Source organism: Gadus morhua, chromosome 2, assembly GCF_902167405.1.
Source record: "Gadus morhua chromosome 2, gadMor3.0, whole genome shotgun sequence".
In the NCBI taxonomy this organism is placed as follows: domain Eukaryota; kingdom Metazoa; phylum Chordata; class Actinopteri; order Gadiformes; family Gadidae; genus Gadus; species Gadus morhua.
The window spans coordinates 5711626-5730530 of NC_044049.1; the positions used below are offsets into that span (position 1 = coordinate 5711626).

The following is an 18905-nucleotide window of genomic DNA, read 5'->3' on the forward strand; positions in this document are numbered from 1 at the left end:
AAAATCATTATTTCAGTAATATTCCTTACTGCAAACAATGTTAGCATTTTTTTTATATGTATATATATATATGAAGAAAAGTCCTTACTTCCTTCTCTCCAAATTTGAGAGAGTTCCACTTTTTCGATGTGTCCTCCTCATACACAAATGGGTTTCCATAAATGTCAAAGAACTGTTTCAATTGGATGAAGAAATTCTTCAAGTTGATGTCAGTCCAATTCCGAAGGAGATCAAATATTGTGTCTAGCATGATGGTTCCTGCAATCTCTCTGCCTCGGACGACATTCTTCTGATTTATGTGTTTGTATCCATCCTTGGATAGATAGACGATGTCATCATACTGATGCCAGTCCCCTTTCACATAAAAATATATCACATGTTTAATTGGACATGTACTTATGCACGTATGAAAATGTAACGAATGAACAAAGAATTGTTGCACCTCTTACCTTCCTCATTGAGGAGTTTGGACTTCACAAACAAACATCGATTTGTTATATGCTCTGAATCTAATTTGTAAATGTATTCATATATATATTTTTTCTTTTTGGCCTTGTAGACAACATATTTGTATGGTATGCTGTTATCCAGGGTGTTTTTTTTTGTGGTCACAAATTTTCCCCCAACTAAATGTCCAAACTTCCCATGATCACTGTAATAAAAAAAAAACATAGCACACAAAAGAATCCGTTAAGGCTTGGTACAGACTCTGAGTCAATGACGAATATCAATAAATAAAGTTTCATATCATAGATTTAGGAGCAATAAAGTACAGCATAAGTACTTACTTGGTCGTAAAAACCTCAACCAAGTCCTCGTTCCATGTCCCAAGATGTTTGCCAGCTCTGATAAATATTCGGTCGGCCTTCTCAAGTTCAAATTCCTTTGGCAAAACCGCATGAAAGAAGATTGTGAGCCTGTCCCTTGCAGCAACTGTTGGGTTTGCATTGTTTATCCTAAAATGTAAAAAAGACAAAATGTTAATAAAATGGTCAAGGAGATACATTTTCCATTTATGTTTTGCAATTTAGACTCTCTTCTACTGATGACTCTGGTTCACATTTTTGGTGAAGGTTCAACGCGGTCCTCAGATTCTTGATTGTCTCCGGTCTTTTCGATGTTTTCAGGGCATTCTGGTACGTCTCCTCCCTCAGCAGCTGACAGCTTAGTCCCTGAACCTTCAACCTTAGCCTCTGTGTCAACGCTTGAACCAGTGTGTTGCTGTATAAGATACACAATTGGTCCAGTTAGTAGCATGCACTCAGCATTCAACAGAGTATTGTTCGAACACTCATTTACACAAGCCGGTTACTTTTTAAAGTCCTTTAAAGTCCTCATTTATGTTTCAGCCTAGCGATGCTGATCACATTCCTCTGATCTTTCCTAACGATCCGCTAGCTGCCCGCCCCATATGCTATGCAGCCTATGCTCTGAGATCGTACAGAAAAACAAATGGTGGTACCAATCACTCAAAACCAAAATACATAGTATTCCAACCAATCACCGACAAGCGTTGGGTGTTGTGGGGTTTTGCGCTGCGTTCATGATAGTTTTTACTGGATGCACAAAACACGGAAGGGAGGAATGAGCTCGCTGTTTGTTTGGGATCTTGCTTCAAAACCCAACATCGCTGATATAACCTTTAAAGGTCCCATGGCATGAAAATCTCACTTTATCAGGTTTTCTAATATTAATATGAGTTCCCCTAACCTGCCTATCGTCCCCCAGTGGCTAAACCTTGCGTTCGGTGTAAAACCAGCCCTAGGTATCCTCCTCACCTTTGAAAAAATGGAAGCTCAGGCGTGCTGATTTGGAATGTGGCCCCATATGTCGTCATAATGGGCCAAGTTACCTCCCCTTTTTCTGCCTTGCCCGCCCAGAGAATTTGGTCCGCCAATGAGAGACAATGAGCTACGACTGTGCGAGTGCCACATGTGTTTGTATGTGTGATTACACACACTGTAACGCAAGTGTTGTACACTTCTTTGTTATTTGGATAACCGTTCCGCTGTAGGTGTTATGGCGCATAACACGTTGGTTCTCTGAAGTCTCTGGTATTTCCACAACGAGACTGTAGTTGGGGTTATCCCAGCCATGTTTGAGAAGGAATTGGGGGAAAGGAACTTTGGCTTTGACTCGTACATGAACTGCGAAATGGAGGAGAAAGGGATCTGTGTTTCCCCCAGCACTGTTTGGCTAAGGCGGCTGCCTAAATAACAATAGGGCCCAGCCTTGACAACCAATGTGTAAAAAAAAAAAATACATTAATAAATTAAATATTATGCATTAGGGAAAGAAAACATAAAGATAAATAATACATTAGTAACAGTGGTCGTGCCATCAGTGTTAATTTTTTCAGCTATTTTAGATTTAGTCTTAGTCTTAGTCTTTAGATGAAAATGCTTATTAGTTTTTGTCACATTTTAGTCATCATCGTTTTCCTTTGTAGTTTTAGTCTAGTTTTAGTCAACCAAAAGTCCATACGTGTTAGTCAACTTTTAGTCATTACTTTAAGTCAAAATGTTTTCTCTTTTTAAACGAATTCAATTAGGCTAACCACCAGGGTTCGAGTTAGGTGGGAGCCAGTGGGAGCTGAGTTCCCATAGAGAGAGGACTGGCTCCCATGAAAGCAGCAAACTCAAATATCTGTGGGGGTCTCTGAAAATACAGCAGAATAATATTCTAATTACAAATTAAGCTATTTTCCCTTCCACATACAGAGTAGGCTAATACTGATGTTAAGTAAGGGATAATAGAACGCCGTTCATTATCGGGACATTAAGCCCAGACTGGGCGAACCGGACACCGACGAGAAACGTAGGTGTCTTGCTTCGACCTGAAGGGGCTTATTTTCGATAATGAGCGGCTACTTGCCAAACGAAAAAATTACTTCACTATGCGTGTCTTTTTACAATTTATTTGTTACCATTCGTAGCGTAAATCAGCAGAGAAATAGTTAGCCAAAGTTGTTGACGTCGCTTAGCAACCGAAGACGCTGGCGTTGTTGTTAAGGGTCCATGCAAGTCAATGGAGCGTTCCACGCCATTGAGAAGAGCCGTGTCATAATAGCCTGTATTTATTTATTTTTTAAGAGACCCCCACAGAGGTGGAATCATAACTCTAACCCTGCTAACCCCTGATATATGGACACCTGCTAAGTAGTTCAGGTCAAATTGTCTGCTCAGCCTTCAAAATGAGAGCTGGTAAATTGTGAAACATGCGTTAAACTGTAATCAGAAAACACGGTTATATGCTATAGACGCTAAAGTTTCTGTGGTGTAAAGGCTGGGATGAATTTCAATTTATAAATATGCACAATGCATAACGTAACATCAGCACTCTGGCTCATAGCTGAGCGGACTATACCTTCCGTTGCCAAGTCGTAGCTTCATCCTATTTACTGGAGGATTGAACAACATTTCCATTGCATAAGAACCTGGCGGGAGGGTAATGGTTTGAAAATATCATGCATTTTGAATAGCACACGACTAACATTTTAGTCCTATCTCGTTTCGTCAACGGAAACGAAACCTACATTTCGTCATAGTTTTTATTATCAAAGATCTATTTTTAGCTCGTCAACGTCTCGTCTAAGTCATGGAAAAAAGGTTGTTGACGAACATTTTTCCTCATACTTTTCGTTAACGAAATTAACACTGCGTGCCATAAAGCTTTTTGAATGAAATTGTCCAGATTTATGTGGACATGGAAGAACCAGAGACGTCGGAGAACCTGACGCAGTCGTTTGAGATTCATAATATCGTCTGGAGGCGCACAAAGCTTTTGGCCGGGATAACATATATTAAATGATATAGATATCTATGTATAATATGATATTATTTAGATATAGAGCTCCAGGACTCCCGCCTGAGCATCCGGAATGTTCTAGAATATTTACAGAACACATCGCCATTGCAACATCCACTGTAAACAAAGGACATGGTACCGTGGCCTCAAGCTGCTCAGGGCCACACCCCCACCCTCCTCCTTGACCCGCCTCTTTCCCCCTCACATAGCATTAAAGCTACAGACAACGAAACGGCGAGTTTGGGGAAAGCTCAATGTGTGACTGGCTCGTAGTGGCTGTAATTCTGCACCACGGCTGAATTTCGGGAACATCTTCAAATACTCTGTTAGGGGCCCACTAATATCTATATTAAAGCATCCGTGGAGAAGCATGCCATGGGACCTTTAACTGTCAATTAAATTACCTTCTTTTCAGCAGCAGGGCCTTGTTTATCAGTCGGTTGTTGCTTCCCTTGTTGGTCGGGTGGACCACTTTTCACTTGCTTCTTGGATTGGTGAGTATCATCCGTATTTGTATCCATGGTTTGTTTCTGATCCCCTTTATTATTATTATTATTATTTTTGGTGTTATCCTTCTTGGTCTTCTCACTTAGGATATTCTGATTGGTGGACTTTGTCCCTTTACGTTCTTGTTGTTTAGTATCATCTCCCAAATTAGTGGAAGAAATTGAGTGTAACTGAGCTGACTTAGATGACCCAACTTGTGTTGACCCGGATGCCTCATCCGGAACAGACTTGGATGACTCATCCTGAACCGACTTGGATGCCTCATCCTGAAAAGACTTGGATGACTCATCCTGAACAGACTTGGATGATTCATCCTGAACACACTTGGAGGACTCATCCTGAACAGACTTGGATGCCTCATCCTGAACAGACTTGGATGCCTCATCCTGAACAGACTTGGATGCTTCATCCTGAACAGACTTGGATGCTTCATCCTGAACAGACTTGGATGCCTCATCCTGAACAGACTTGGATGCCTCATCCTGAACAGACTTGGATGCCTCATCCTGACCAGACTTGGATGACTCAGTCTGATCAGACTTGGATGACTCAGCCTGATCAGACTTTGATGACTCAACATGAACAGACTTTGATGACTTAGCCTGAACTGACTTGGATGCCTGAGCAGGTTTTTGCACTGTTCTCTCCCCATGGATTTTGTCATCTGGAGTGGCAATAGACAAACTATCTGTAACTGGATTTTCCGTACTTTCTTCAGTATTCAAATTGCAAGTTGTGCCCTCAGAAGGTTGGATAGTGCCGTAAGCTTTCAATGAACTAGGCTGGGTCTCTGGTGTGGAATAGGCATCAGTGAGTGGGCCTGCATTATTCTCCCCTTCGTTGGTATTCAAATCTCTTTCAGAATATTCTCCTTGTATATCTGGCAGGTTGTCATCCATTGACAATAGTCCAGAGGTCAGCGATTCTTTGTTCAGTGACGTAGATTCATTTGTCTTCTTTCGGGCCATTTTCCTCCTCTTTTTCTATCAAGAATAACATGTAACATGACTTTAGCATTCATACACAAAAAGAAACACATATGGGAATATATATATATATATATATATATATATATATATATATATATATATATATATATATATATATATATATATATATAAACTAGCGCTGTAATAACTCCTTGAGAAACTTGAGCAAATTTATTAGCAAAAAAAGATTATTTGCATTAAATCCTTGTTTAATCCTTATAACAATTTACATCATCAGAATCTAGTTTTTATCAGCTGATCCTTCTATGAGTCTGACTCTGATACGGCAGTGCTTCATTGCTCAGAAGACCCACAGCTTCCATAGTATGAGAGTAGACCCATTTCCAAATATCACAAAGCAAATAGGTGGTTGGAACATATTGCAAAGTTTGGATGAAATTGCACAGGAGGATTAACGCTATTCACCTGAAGTGAAATCACACAAGCGCAATTGTGGGTGATTGAACGCTGTAAAAGGAAGAAACATTGCAACCTGTACTAATCATGTTTATGAAATAACCAACCCGTTATTAATATTACCAGACGGTCATACTCTGTGAATATGTACATAAACTTTGAAAACACACATAATGCATGTTTATTCATTGATTCTTGTATAGGCTCGACTAAAAAAGAGGCTGTGTCGACTTCATTCATAGAAAGGTTGACTTAAAAAAATCTTCAGTCTTGCAACCCCTAACATACATACATACATAAATACATACATCTATAAAGACCAAAGTGAGTGCAGCCCTTAAGGGCGCAGTGAAAATAATGACGACAAGCTGGAGTAGAAAGACCTACTACGCTCAGGGTTTTCTTCTGGATGTTTGGCATATTTGAGAAGAAAAAGTACACCGCCACCTACTGGCCTGATATTATATAAGTAAATAAAAACCTCTGCTGTTGTGTGGACAGGGACTTAGAGGGATGGGTAACAAATGCAAACTGATAATAGAAATAGATAATTATGTGACACCACATGTACATACTTGTTTCTTCGTGTCATCAGAGTCCCCTTCAACAAGCGGTTTGGGGGAGTCATTTGATTCTTCCACGGGCAGGGAAGGCACTGGGTCCGAGGTATTTGAAAGGGGATCTCGCTCTGTGTTTTGTGTCAGAAATTATTACGCATTAAAGTATAGAGACAACATCAGCAAAATGGATGCCACCACAACATACTTATTTTAGTGAACAATTTTCAGTATTTTGTATACAGCATGTACTCCTTAAAGTTAATCTAACTTTATTTTTTATGTTTCTTTTTATGTATATATATATCTATATTCTATAAATATATAGATATATATAGATAGATAGATACACACAGTCATTTGTATGTGTATTTTTAACTTTGTTTTGCAGACAGTGGTAAGCGGGCAGTTATGTATGAAGCTCAGAACACGGAGAGGACAGAGAGAGGAGAAACAGAGGGAGGAGGAACAGAGAGAGGAGGAACAGAGAGAGGAGGACAGAGAGGAGGACAGAGAAAGGAGGACAGAGAGAGGAGGACAGAGAGAGGAGGATAGAGAGGGGAGGAACAGAGAGAGGAGGAACAGAGATATGGGGAACAGAGAGAGGATTGTGCACTACTGGTTGTTTATACAAAATTCTACAAATAAATAAACAAATCTTATGAATATCATTATTTTTACCGGTGTGTTGTAGCCTGGCATACCTTGAGCCCAGAATTCCTATTTTACCCACCTCTTTTTTGACCCCTACACCACTCTATTTATTTGATCGATCCTATCTATCATCTATCTATCTACACATTAAAGGATACATATGTGTGTGTGTGTGTGTGTGTGTGTGTGTGTGTGTGTGTGTGTGTGTGTGTGTGTGTGTGTGTGTGTGTGTGTGTGTGTGTGTGTGTGTGTGTGTGTGTGTAGAAATAGAGAGAGGTTACAGAAGGTGTGTATTTAATTGGAGGCTGAGAGACATACTGAGAGAGAGAGAGAGAGAGAGAGAGAGAGAGAGAGAGAGAGAGAGAGAGAGAGAGAGAGAGAGAGAGAGAGAGAGAGAGAGAGAGAGAGAGAGAGAGAGATGTGTATATGGATAGGATAGATCAAATACATAGTCAAGTGAATAGTTAATAGTTTACTAACCATTCGTCATGTTCACAGGCTGGGTAGTAAGGCAATGTCCACACCAACTGCAGAACCTGGCAGTCTTTTTGACAAACTTTTTACAACTGGAACACTTCATCTTCGCCTCTGTATTGTGGGGGAAGGGGGGGGGGGAGAATGTAAGGCAGGATTATAACTCGCCACCTAGGAGACTCCGCCACCTAGGAGACTCCGCCACCTAGGAGACTCCGCCACCTAGGAGACTCCGCCACCTAGGAGACTCCGCCACCTAGGAGACTCCGCCACCTAGGAGACTCCGCCACCTAGGAGACTCCGCCACCTAGGAGACTCCGCCACCTAGGAGACTCCGCCTTGTGTAGAAGCTCCGGTAAGACTGGGTTTTTGTAAGCTGGCCCGCCGTGGCATTATTGATGTTTCTGAAAGTTTTTTCTGAATATTAATTTATTCGATTCGTTTCATCCATTTATATTGATGTAGGCCTATGGGTTGTGGTCACTATATAACTATATATACATAAATTAACCTTACATTTTATGTTTAACTATGATTATTATTAGGCCTACATATCATATTGATATGGAAAATAGCTGATCACCTTTCCCCTAGATGTTAGGTGTCATGTTGTGCCAGTGAGTGGGTTCACTCTATTCCTATCTGATGTACTCTCTGAAGACAATGCTGACATTCACACATGTGCATCATCTCTGTTTGTATAGAGATAATACATTTTCAAAAGGCACAGTTGTGACCTAGAAAACCTGAGAATATGCTGACATCCACACAGTATGACCCAAAAAAACATGCTATGCACATCAATATTTGATGAAACTCCAACTTTGTATTGTGTAATGATTGGGGATATAAGGAGCAGGACGAGAGTCATTCTGCAGTGTCTTTGCAAACTCACTCGGTTTTGTTGTCTCTCGTTTGCGGGTAACAATAAACTCTCCACCTATACTTGACCCGGACTCTCCTGTAGCTGGTGAATTAGATAGGCTAAGTCGTTAATAGAAATCTATGACAATATCTATGACATGAGTATACGGCATATTAAAATACTACAGATTTGCAAGTTCTCTCCACTTAATAATTTTATTATCACTTTAAGACTCCGCTTTGTGTAGAAGCTCCGGTTAGATCGGGTTTTTGTATGCTGGTGGCTGGCCCGCCTTGGCATTATTGCTGTTTCTGAAAGTTGTCTTCTGAATATTAATTCATTCGATTCGTTTGATCCATATTCATGTTTGGGTTGTAGTCACTATAACTATAACACTATAACTAACGTGAGCTATGCAGTGTTGGATTTGTGTTTTTATTATGTGATATTCTGACATGAGTAAAAGGCATATTAAAATGTGGTTACTACCGATCTGCACGTTCTCTCCACTTCATGATTATATATATATATATATATATATATATATATATATACAGAGCCGGACAGTAACGGAGTACATTTACTTGAGTACAGTACTTAAGTACAATTTTGAGGGATCTGTACTTTACTCGAGTATAATTTTTTGGGAGTACTCATGACTTTACTCAAGTACATTTGAGAGGCAAATATTGTACTCTTTACTCCGTTACATTTCTATCCATAACCGTGAGTACCCGTTACTCCTTCTGAAAAATAAAAGGAGAAAAGAAAAATCACGGAAACCCTCAATTTGTTGTTTCCCTCTCAAACGTGATTCCCTCTCAAACTGATTAGGACAGCCTTCAGCCTATCAGCAATCACCTTCGCTTTCCGCCAAAGCCAACTCCATGGTCAGAATTAGATGAGAGACGATTGTTGGTTTGATTGATAAAAAAACGGAGAAACTCACACATACATAGAATTGTTAGCTGAATTTTCTTTTCTGATATTGCATATTTATGTAAGCTGAGCAATTGTTTTTATGTTCTTGAGTATACTGTTATACTGTAAACTATTGTGCTATTGCCATGGTAAAAAGATGAAAATTACTTGATTTTACTTTCAATTCCTTTTACATTCTCCAAGGTGTTAACATTTTTCATAACTCCATGTAGGACGTTTCTATACATAAATGTAAGCACTGTGGCAGTAGTAATGCAATATTTAGAAAACATACACTTGTACTCTTGATACTCAAGTACTTTTAAAAACAAGTACTTCAGTACTTTTACTTAAGTAGACATCTGACTGTAGTACTTTTACTTGTACTTGAGTAAAATTTAGCAAGGGGTATCTGTACTTTTACTCAAGTAAGGAAGCTGTGTACTCTGTCCGCCTCTGTATATATATATCTATATATATATATAGATATATATATATATGTGTGTGCAGGGCCGACGAACTGCGGGGGAAAGTTAGGCAGTCCTGGGGGGGCCCAAGGCAGAGGGGGGGCCCATGGCAAAAAATAAATAATAATAATAATAATTGTTATTATATTTTATTTGAATTATCCACTAGCCCATAGTGTTAGGAGTCTCACACGGCCACGTCTCCTGCATGCGCGTCCTGCCATAGAGAATGCATTGCAGACAGGCGGTTAAACGCTCCGCGCGCCTCGCGCTTTTAGACTCGCGGCCCAATTGAAAACAGTTGAACTTTTGAAGAAAAGCGCTCCACGTCATCGCCGCTTTTTTCGAACGACCAATCAAAATCGAGGAGGAGGCAAGGCTAAAAGTATCAACAGAACACAAACTGAAACAAACTGAAACATGTCGGACGAAAGTTTAATAACAGCTGTGAGTGAGTGTCCGGTCCTGTACGACCTCACGTTAAAGGTGGTAGCCTATTGGTACTGCCTCCTGCCACGATTAATGCGCTGGACCCACACTCTCCTCCGCGCAACCACGACAGGCGCATGGGGATCGTCCGCAACCTCCGCTGTCACGACAAGAAGCGCTTTTAATCTTGCATTCATTTTGCAAATTGTAGGAGCAACCAGAGAGGACGTTCAGGTGTCAGATGCCATATGATGGAGCCAACAGATAGAAGCTGTATGATTATGGATACAAGCAGTGCTTAATTTGAGGGGGAGCAAGGGGGAGCGCGCTCCGGAAGCTCTGACGTGCGCTCCGCCAGCTGGATCTTGAGTGTGTGTGTGTGTGTGTGTGTGTGTGTGTGTGTGTGTGTGTGTGTGTGTGTGTGTGTGTGTGTGTGTGTGTGTGTGTGTGTGTGTGTGTGTGTGTGTGTGTGTGTGTGTGTGTGTGTGTGTGTGTGTGTGTGTGTGTGTGTGTGTGTGTGTGTGGGGCTAATACTGTGTGCATGTGTGTGTTTTGTTCAGATGTGCAGCAAGAGAGGTTGGACTCGGAGTGACGCGAGTCGGTTGAGTGATGTGTGATAAATCTGCGAGGAGTTAGCGAAAGTAGTGAACTTTATTATTATTATGGTTTTTGTGGTATTCTGGTATTGTTCTGGTTAATAATATGTATCTATTTGTTAACGTGGCCAAGTTGTCATGCCAGATTGTTGTTCTAACTAGGCCTACTATAATCTATGAGGTAGCCTATCTATTTGTTTTCATCTTTTGATGCGACGGAGATCCATTTTCAAGGACTTGGTGTATTTTGTTGTGTTGAGAATACAATGACTCAATGACGCACCTGCGAGTGCATGACATATTCCTCAACTGTTAGTAAACAACGGTAAACTTTATAACGTGTGGCTGTGTGTCTCTCCAACCTAACATATGTTTACTATTTTTTCTGGGTACATCCCCATTCACGAGGCTTTAGTAGGCTAATTTCTTGCGATGTTGACTAAATAAGTGTGGGTTGTTCGAAAGCGCCCACCAAATATCTACTTATAAGATCAACACACCTGTAAACGGATGACTTATTGTGTGCTTCTATTTATTTTCTCTTTCAGTTTCCCTTAGAGGCGTGGCCAAAAGTTTACATTAATCATTTGTTAACCCATTTAGGAAGCTTTTCTCCCTTATATGATCCTACTTGGATTGAAAAAATATTGACCTTCTTGCGCATCACAAATTGAATAGTCTGTATGCTCGACAGTTTGTTCAGCTTGATAGCCCGATATGACTACACAGCTTGTAGCCTCTTCCAAATTGTGCTTAGATAGGAAGATATGAAGATTAATATATAAAAGAGTAGGCTACTTTGCAATTGTTGTAGGATACTAGTGTCCGAAAAAACAACAACGTTAAGGCCTGCATGAATGTCAGGCGACATGCAAAATTTGCTCAATAAATAACACCATACAGCTTACCAATGTCACGTCTCTTTCTTTTCGGATGAGTTGGATATCAGCTCGTCGTTTCCATCATCTCAGGATGTGAGGAACGACAATGTCTCCCCCTTGTCTCCTTTGCAAGAGCTCAGGGGGACGTGTTGTCCACAGTCGCTTCTGTTGAAACAACATGTAATGTAGCGCAGCAGAATTGGTATGGAGCCTTAAGTTTCGATTTATAATAAATGGGCGTTGACCATTAACATTGCCTGGTGAACACCGCACGGGGAAACGAAAACATATGAGTTATAGCCTACTGTTTTCTCAAGCTGTGTGTCTAGTGTAATTCGCACAGATTAATTTGGTACTCAGTGCAGCATCAACGGTGTCTGAGCAAGTTAGCGCATTATGTGAAACACTGAACAGTATCAATCAAGGCGGGCCGCGGTCCAGGTCTGGACCCAGAGCCGTCCCATACGGACCCGGACCTACAGGCAAAACAGAGGGTTATGATAGAAAACCTGAGGGGGCACTTTTATTTTAACCGGTGCAGCTGCTGTATTCTATACGGTAGTGGTTTAGCATATGAGGAAACGCACAGACCAATTGCATGCGAGTTAAGCCATCCCACTTGATACTACTCAGCCAATCAACTCCGTGCATTCCGGGCGGTAAACATTTCAACTCTACAGTGGACAGAGTATCGTTTTAGACTAGAAGCAAGTAAGTGACACATGAAAAAATGACCAATGAAAAAGAAAGATAGCGATGCAGGTATGGAAAACCAAGGGGGAGATAGGCCTACAGACGAGTGACACGGAGAAAGGGAGAGACACAGAATTGAGACGGAGAAAGGGAGAGATGCAGACATGAGACGGAGAAAGACACAGGATACAGACGAGTGAGACGGAGAAAGGAGAAAGGGAGAGATACAATGAGGGCAGCAGCAACTTTTCTCCCACAGTGGGCGTTCACACCAAGAGCGATAATAAAGCGATACGAGCGATAATTGCCCATTCACTTTCTATTAGACATGCGCGATAAAGGTATAGGAGCGTTAAAACGCTAGAGCGATAGATTTAAAGAGGAACTGAACTGAAATTTGAAGTTTAGTTGATATAACAGATGTATTGTCTGCCTTCTCATTGGTACCATAACTTAAAAGGGCTGAACTTGCTAAAAGGGATTAAATTGTACGGTGAAAGGGGTGAAAGTGTTACAGGGCGCCGCCATGTTGGATTTCAACAATCAGCTACGTCACTGGCATGGTAACCTACTCCTACTCTGTGGCTCTAGCAGCCATAGCAGGTAATGAGTCAGGCTCTGAGGCTCGCTGAAATGTATACGGAAAAGAAAACATCCAGGTCTACAGGAGGATCATCTTATTGCATTCCCCCTGGCTGCATTAATGAATTATATAGGGCCACGGCAGTTGTGGTAATCATACATTTCCACAGGCTACCTTTTAATAGGAAACCAGCCCTTAATACATGGCTGGCAGCCATAAAACTGACTAACCCTCCGGTGTCAATCAGCCCTTGTCATGTCAATCCCAAAAAGATTGCACTCTGACCATAAGGTGTATAAACTATTACTCTGACGATATCACAGATCTATGTTTCCAAGCTGCTAATTAAACCATGGCGGGTCTGTAAACAAGTGTCCCTTTCTACTCACCCTGTTGTTCGCCGACTAGCCGATTGCTGATACAGAGGGAGTTAAACTCGAAGAAGTAGTGTCATAGTAAGATGTATCTGTGCAATATCCATCCGTGCAATATCAATCAACATCCACCAGAAAGTATCCTCCAACATCCACCTAAAGTGAACGTGACACTCGTGAATCCGCCTCGCATCTATGCTCATCCGCGGCTGTATCTCCCAAAGTTCATCTAACATGTCTTTCAGGTCCCGTCCACCCGGAGCCGATTTTTTTGTGAAACCATGTCTTTAATAACCATGTTATTAGGCAGATAATAAAACATGTTCTTTAATAGGTCCATGGTCCCAGGGTGGTTGTAAATAAAACTGGACCAAAGCGGTTTCTCGTTAGGATTCGTGTCAACGCCTGAAGCGACGTTAGAGTTGCGTTGAAAGTTACAGGTTTCTTTTTGTATTATTTTTGTAGCTTTAAATACCTACGGTGGCGCTGAGCATTCACCAAATAAAAAAAAGTTTCACAGCTAATGTAGCTGTTGAGGGATCTCGTAATTACGATCTCGTAATTACGAGATAATATCTCGTAATTATGAGATAAGGATCTCGCAATTATGAGATAAGGATCTCGTAATTACGAGATATCATATTTACGACATAAGGATCTCGTTTACGAGAAAAGGATCACGCCTCTCATTCATCAATAACGTTGCTGGCTAGCTGCAGGCCGGTACAGTCTTACATTTTATTTTATGCTTATTTTTTCAACTTCCTCGGCTGTGGTCCCGGGTCTACACTAGATGGCGGTAGATTACAACTTCGCGTTTTCTTGTGCCGAAAAGTGATCAGCTGCCAGAGAGCGATTTCAGCCGCGGGAGCGCGCACAGCCTGACCTCGAAACGTGTGTGCGGCAGCAAAGTCAGATCAGTCATACTAGTCAATAGCCCTACAGGACTATTGTCCCCTGTATTAAACAGAAACATGTCAACAAATTAGTCTGTTTACATGAACACACAAAATATTAATATTAATCTATCAAGTTAGACTAACTTAACTTTTTTGAGGGTGTATTCATGACACAAAATACAAGCGGCTGGTCATTTTAATGTAGGCTAATCATTTGTAGCAGACAACAGGATCGACCAGCTGCTACAAGGTCTTGGATTGCTTCATTGTAATTTACTGCCAGGTAGCAGAGTTTGGCGACAACTGCGCGAAGTTGTAATCTACCGCCATCTAGTGTAGACCCGGGACCACAGCCGAGGAAGTTGAAAAAATAAAGTTGGAGCATAAAATACAATTTAAGACTGTACTGTTTGGGCTGCATGGTCGATAAAACAACGGCCTGAGATCTAGGTCATAATTACTGTTTACTTTTGATTGACGTTTTATGGGGTCAGATGCATTTTGTGTGTGTAGCATATGATAAACAGCATGTCTATGCATGAAAATGAACCTCTCCGCTTGGATGGCGCACAAGTTGTTGTCCTCGTAATCGTACAGACCAACCTGTTTAGAGCTAAGATAGAGAGGTCTGACTTGAAGCCCAAGATATTCCCCAATGATGTTCCTCGACATTTATTTGCGCCTGTTTACTTTTGTGTTCATGTTTTCAGGGGCGGGGATTCGGATGTATGCATGACCCATATGCAAATAGAGTTGGACGCCTCGTTATGAGCCCAGACGACCATTGGCTGAAAAATCTTCTCAATGCGCGCCATGAATTCAAATAAGAGCGCGCTCAAGTCAGGAGCAGTCTTATTGGACAACAGTCGGCAGCCTGTCGTCTGCTGACCTATAAGTAACGTTGTGTCGCCGGCGACCACATTCTGTTCTGAAAGGCCTAGGAAGAAGACCAAATCATGTCAGGAAGAGGAAAGACCGGGGGCAAAGCCAGAGCGAAAGCTAAGACCCGCTCTTCCCGTGCCGGCCTCCAGTTCCCCGTCGGCCGTGTGCATAGACTTCTCCGCAAAGGCAACTACGCTCATCGCGTCGGTGCCGGTGCTCCCGTCTATCTGGCAGCTGTGCTCGAGTATCTGACCGCTGAGATCCTGGAGTTGGCTGGAAACGCTGCTCGCGACAACAAGAAGACCCGCATCATCCCCCGTCATCTGCAGCTGGCCGTCCGCAACGACGAGGAGCTCAACAAACTTCTTGGTGGGGTGACCATCGCCCAGGGCGGTGTGTTGCCCAACATCCAGGCCGTCCTTCTGCCCAAGAAGACTGAGAAGCCTGCCAAGAAGTAACTTGGAAGCAACTTATTGTAAACCCCAAAGGCTCTTTTAAGAGCCAACCACATCTTCATTAAGGTCTAAATCTTGCTGAGTGGCTGCCCTCAACCAGGACTTCAAAGCGCTACATTTGAAATTCATGTTCTTTAGCCCTAGGGTTACTTAAGCCACTGCTAGTGTTCAATTATAGGACTGTGGGGTCTAATTTAATAGGATGTTGAAATTATCTATTAGAAAATAATATTAAGGACTACTAAAAGCTTTAGCGATTTAGGATTGTGTCGTTTTGTCAAAGTGAACATTATTGTTAATCCGACCGTGCAACAAGTTACATGGAGGATCGAAACTCCGAATGTGCATTCATATATTTACCACACAACATAAACATGTAACAATATTGCAAAAAGACGACAAATATATACACAGTGCATATATTATACAGAATATAATATTCAGTGTTTTTACATTTAGGGCATTTATCCAAAGCGACTTACAATAACATGTCATAAGAAGTGCATCAATATATCGCTGTCGGTACAGAAAGGATGTCCATAGAACCAAATGCAAGTACAACAATCGCTAGGCTAACCAATTCCCCGTGTTACAGCAATGATAGCAGCTACTGCTGCTACACAGTTAAGTACTTTAATACAATACAATACAATACAATACAATGGTGGCCAGAAGGGGGAGGGTGGCTATGCAGTGTCGAGGTGGACTCTTGAGTCTTTTTCGCAAGATAGTGAGCAACTCTGCGGTACTGAGGTGAAAATAAATGTGCAATATGTAGTGGGTTATCCTAGCTATCTGTTTTATACAGGGAATGGGTTAACCTAGAAATTGTAAAGGCTTGGCACTTGTCTCTGTGAAAATCCTTCTAACGACGGCGATATATTGTTTCTCTTTTTTCTTACAATTATCGCTTTGGATAAAAGCGTAACACATGAAGGACTAGAAATTCTATAAAAGCTTTTGAAATGGAATAGAGCAAGGCTACATCTTAAATATGTTCACCCTTTTTAATCATAATGAACAAGTCATTATTATATCTAGGGCCTATACATCCATAATGCGATTTAACTTGTAAACGTCGCATCCGACCCTGGGCGGGGTCTGTGTTGGAACTCCCGCCTTTGGTCTCTCATAGGTCCTCAGCGAGCCCTCATTAACCTAGAGCGCAGCTTTGACTCCACATACAGTTTGACCAGGCTGCTGCTTAATCATGTCTGGCCGTGGAAAAGGAGGAAAGGGACTCGGTAAAGGAGGCGCTAAGCGTCATCGTAAGGTTCTCCGTGATAACATCCAAGGAATCACGAAGCCCGCTATCCGCCGTCTGGCTCGTCGTGGAGGAGTGAAGCGTATCTCCGGCCTGATCTACGAGGAGACCCGCGGTGTCCTTAAGGTGTTCCTTGAGAACGTCATTCGTGATGCCGTCACCTACACCGAGCACGCCAAGAGAAAGACCGTCACCGCCATGGATGTTGTCTATGCCCTAAAGAGGCAGGGACGCACCTTGTATGGCTTCGGCGGTTAAAATATACAATTCTTGTGGAAACCCAAAGGCTCTTTTAAGAGCCACCTACATCCACCTTAAAGAAGCCGTTTTCTTGTTAGAATTGGCGCAAGATCTGCAATTACCAATGAATGAGGTATCAAAGTCAGTAACGATAGGCCTGCATTTCATTCCTGCCTAAATGTTTCTAATTTCGGGAAAACTGCACTTGAAACTTCCCGGGCAATCGATCGAGTCTAACGTCATTAGCCCCACTAGCAGCCGGGGAACACGGGAGCAAGGAAGGAAGTCTGCAAACGTATAGAGCTATCCACTATTTTCTTCATTCTGTTTTTATGGCACACGATTACTCAGAACAGTGTCGCGACTGCTGTTGCCGAAATTACCCACATAAAGAGAAAACGTATGGGTGAATCAAACAACCTAAGACAATTATCTGACCAGAGGAGGGACGGCCTACGAGGGTAAACATAGCCGGTCATTCCCAAGATGGAGAGCTTCGAGGAGCTAGGACTACAGAGAAACAAACCTCACAGAATGTTCTAAAAGACGGGTAAGTAGGCCCCTTTCAGAATAATAGTAGCCTACTAACATCAGTATGCAGTATATTATTTGATGATACTTGTGAAAAACGGAAACTATTCTGATATCGATCGTGTAATAGTAGCCTACCTATTATAGGGTGATAGCACAATGCAGTCAGTCATATTGTAAGATCCTCGTGTGTTTATATGAATGAGAGAGTAAAGTTTTTTCACATTTCAGCGACACCCTGACTGACGAACACAGACATAACCAATGACCCAAATTGAGTTTCGACAGTTTCACTATTGTCAAAGTATAACGGGATATGAAGTCCCTTTGTAACTACGAAAGGAATTCGCTTTGTTGCCGTGATAATTTGAATGTTATCTTACAACATTTTAACCTTAAACCATATATGCTATCAATCACTGTGATCGATACATAATAATTTAATAAACACTCGTTTTGTGCTTTTTATAATCCCTGCGGATTTCAGTCATTCATATGTAGGCTATCCAGACGCAAACGGGGTAACGTAATAAAATATATCCGTTCCATTTGTCTACGTATTCTATCTTTGCAAATAGTTATAAAAGGCTACTTACAAAAGCCTATTTCGGATTGAGTGCGCTTTCTACAGCGTTCATAAACCATGTCTTTCAGTGTTTGTGTTTGGTGTAAGGAAATAGTGAGGCACAAGGCATGTGATTTCACTGAGGCAAGTTATGAACTGTTTCATGTTTCGTACGAGTCCCCTTCATTTTGTGTATCAATGTAATATCCGTTCGTGGCACATGCTAGATAATATTATTTTTTTACTTCGCCAAACAGGGGGACTATCCACGTCCACTTTTAGCAAGAGACCTCGAAAGCCAATTCAAGTTTATACCTGGCAGCCGCCGCCACCATAGCACCATCCAGTGACGCGCCATCAGATAGGTAAGGAAAGGAATACTGAATTATTACAAAATCACTTATCCACCAAGCCTGGAATTGAATACCTTTCCATGTCGGAAATAGAATCACAGTCCTACATGAAAGGTGACGTAGGCCTAATTTAAACGGTATGCGGAGTTGGTTGTTTTAAATGAAGCTGACTGTAGTCCTTTAGCATCCAATACAAGGGTAAGATATTAGTTTTGAGGAGGACTATCATCAGACTGTAATAGCAGAACTTTAAAATGCTAATGTTCTGTCTAATTGAATATGGTATGGCCATGGTCTACATTTTTCCGAGATGGTAAATAATGTTTTTTCGTAGCCTACTTATCTGAATGCAATGTTTTGACCTCACAGGGGCCAGCTCTACATTACAAGAGACAAGAACTGAACGTAAACTACAACCTCGTTCCTCCAAAAATCAACAGTCAACTGAACAAGCTGCACTTACATATTTTTTCAGTAGGCTATCAGTTTATGCATTCAATGT

The 18905-nt window shown here is 41.5% G+C and overlaps 3 protein-coding genes across 3 annotated transcripts in view; 2 read left to right on the forward strand and 1 right to left on the reverse strand.

Annotated features, from left to right (window-relative positions):
• Positions 1–11746, reverse strand: part of LOC115559858 (E3 ubiquitin-protein ligase rnf213-alpha-like) — a 41118-nt gene extending 29372 nt beyond the window's left edge. Inside the window, 8 exon segments of the mRNA XM_030378996.1 lie at positions 89–354; positions 450–652; positions 789–956; positions 1061–1221; positions 4212–5297; positions 6296–6408; positions 7412–7519; positions 11592–11746. Coding sequence (XP_030234856.1) covers positions 89–354; positions 450–652; positions 789–956; positions 1061–1221; positions 4212–5297; positions 6296–6408; positions 7412–7511 — 2097 coding nt within the window. The 5' untranslated portion in view covers positions 7512–7519; positions 11592–11746.
• Positions 11747–14823: 3077 nt separating this feature from the next.
• LOC115529113 (histone H2A) lies at positions 14824–15905 on the forward strand. The gene has a single exon (XM_030337604.1). It carries the CDS (start codon positions 15070–15072, stop codon positions 15451–15453), a length of 384 nt encoding a protein of 127 aa, XP_030193464.1. The 5' UTR covers positions 14824–15069; the 3' UTR covers positions 15454–15905.
• A 593-nt stretch (positions 15906–16498) lies between these two features.
• The window catches only part of cd9r (CD9 molecule related), a 30018-nt gene continuing 27611 nt past the window's right edge, over positions 16499–18905 (forward strand). Inside the window, exons 1-3 of the transcript XR_003973451.1 lie at positions 16499–17504; positions 18308–18415; positions 18773–18877. The gene's annotated coding sequence lies outside the window, so the exon portion shown is untranslated. The remainder of the gene's footprint in view (positions 17505–18307; positions 18416–18772; positions 18878–18905) is intronic.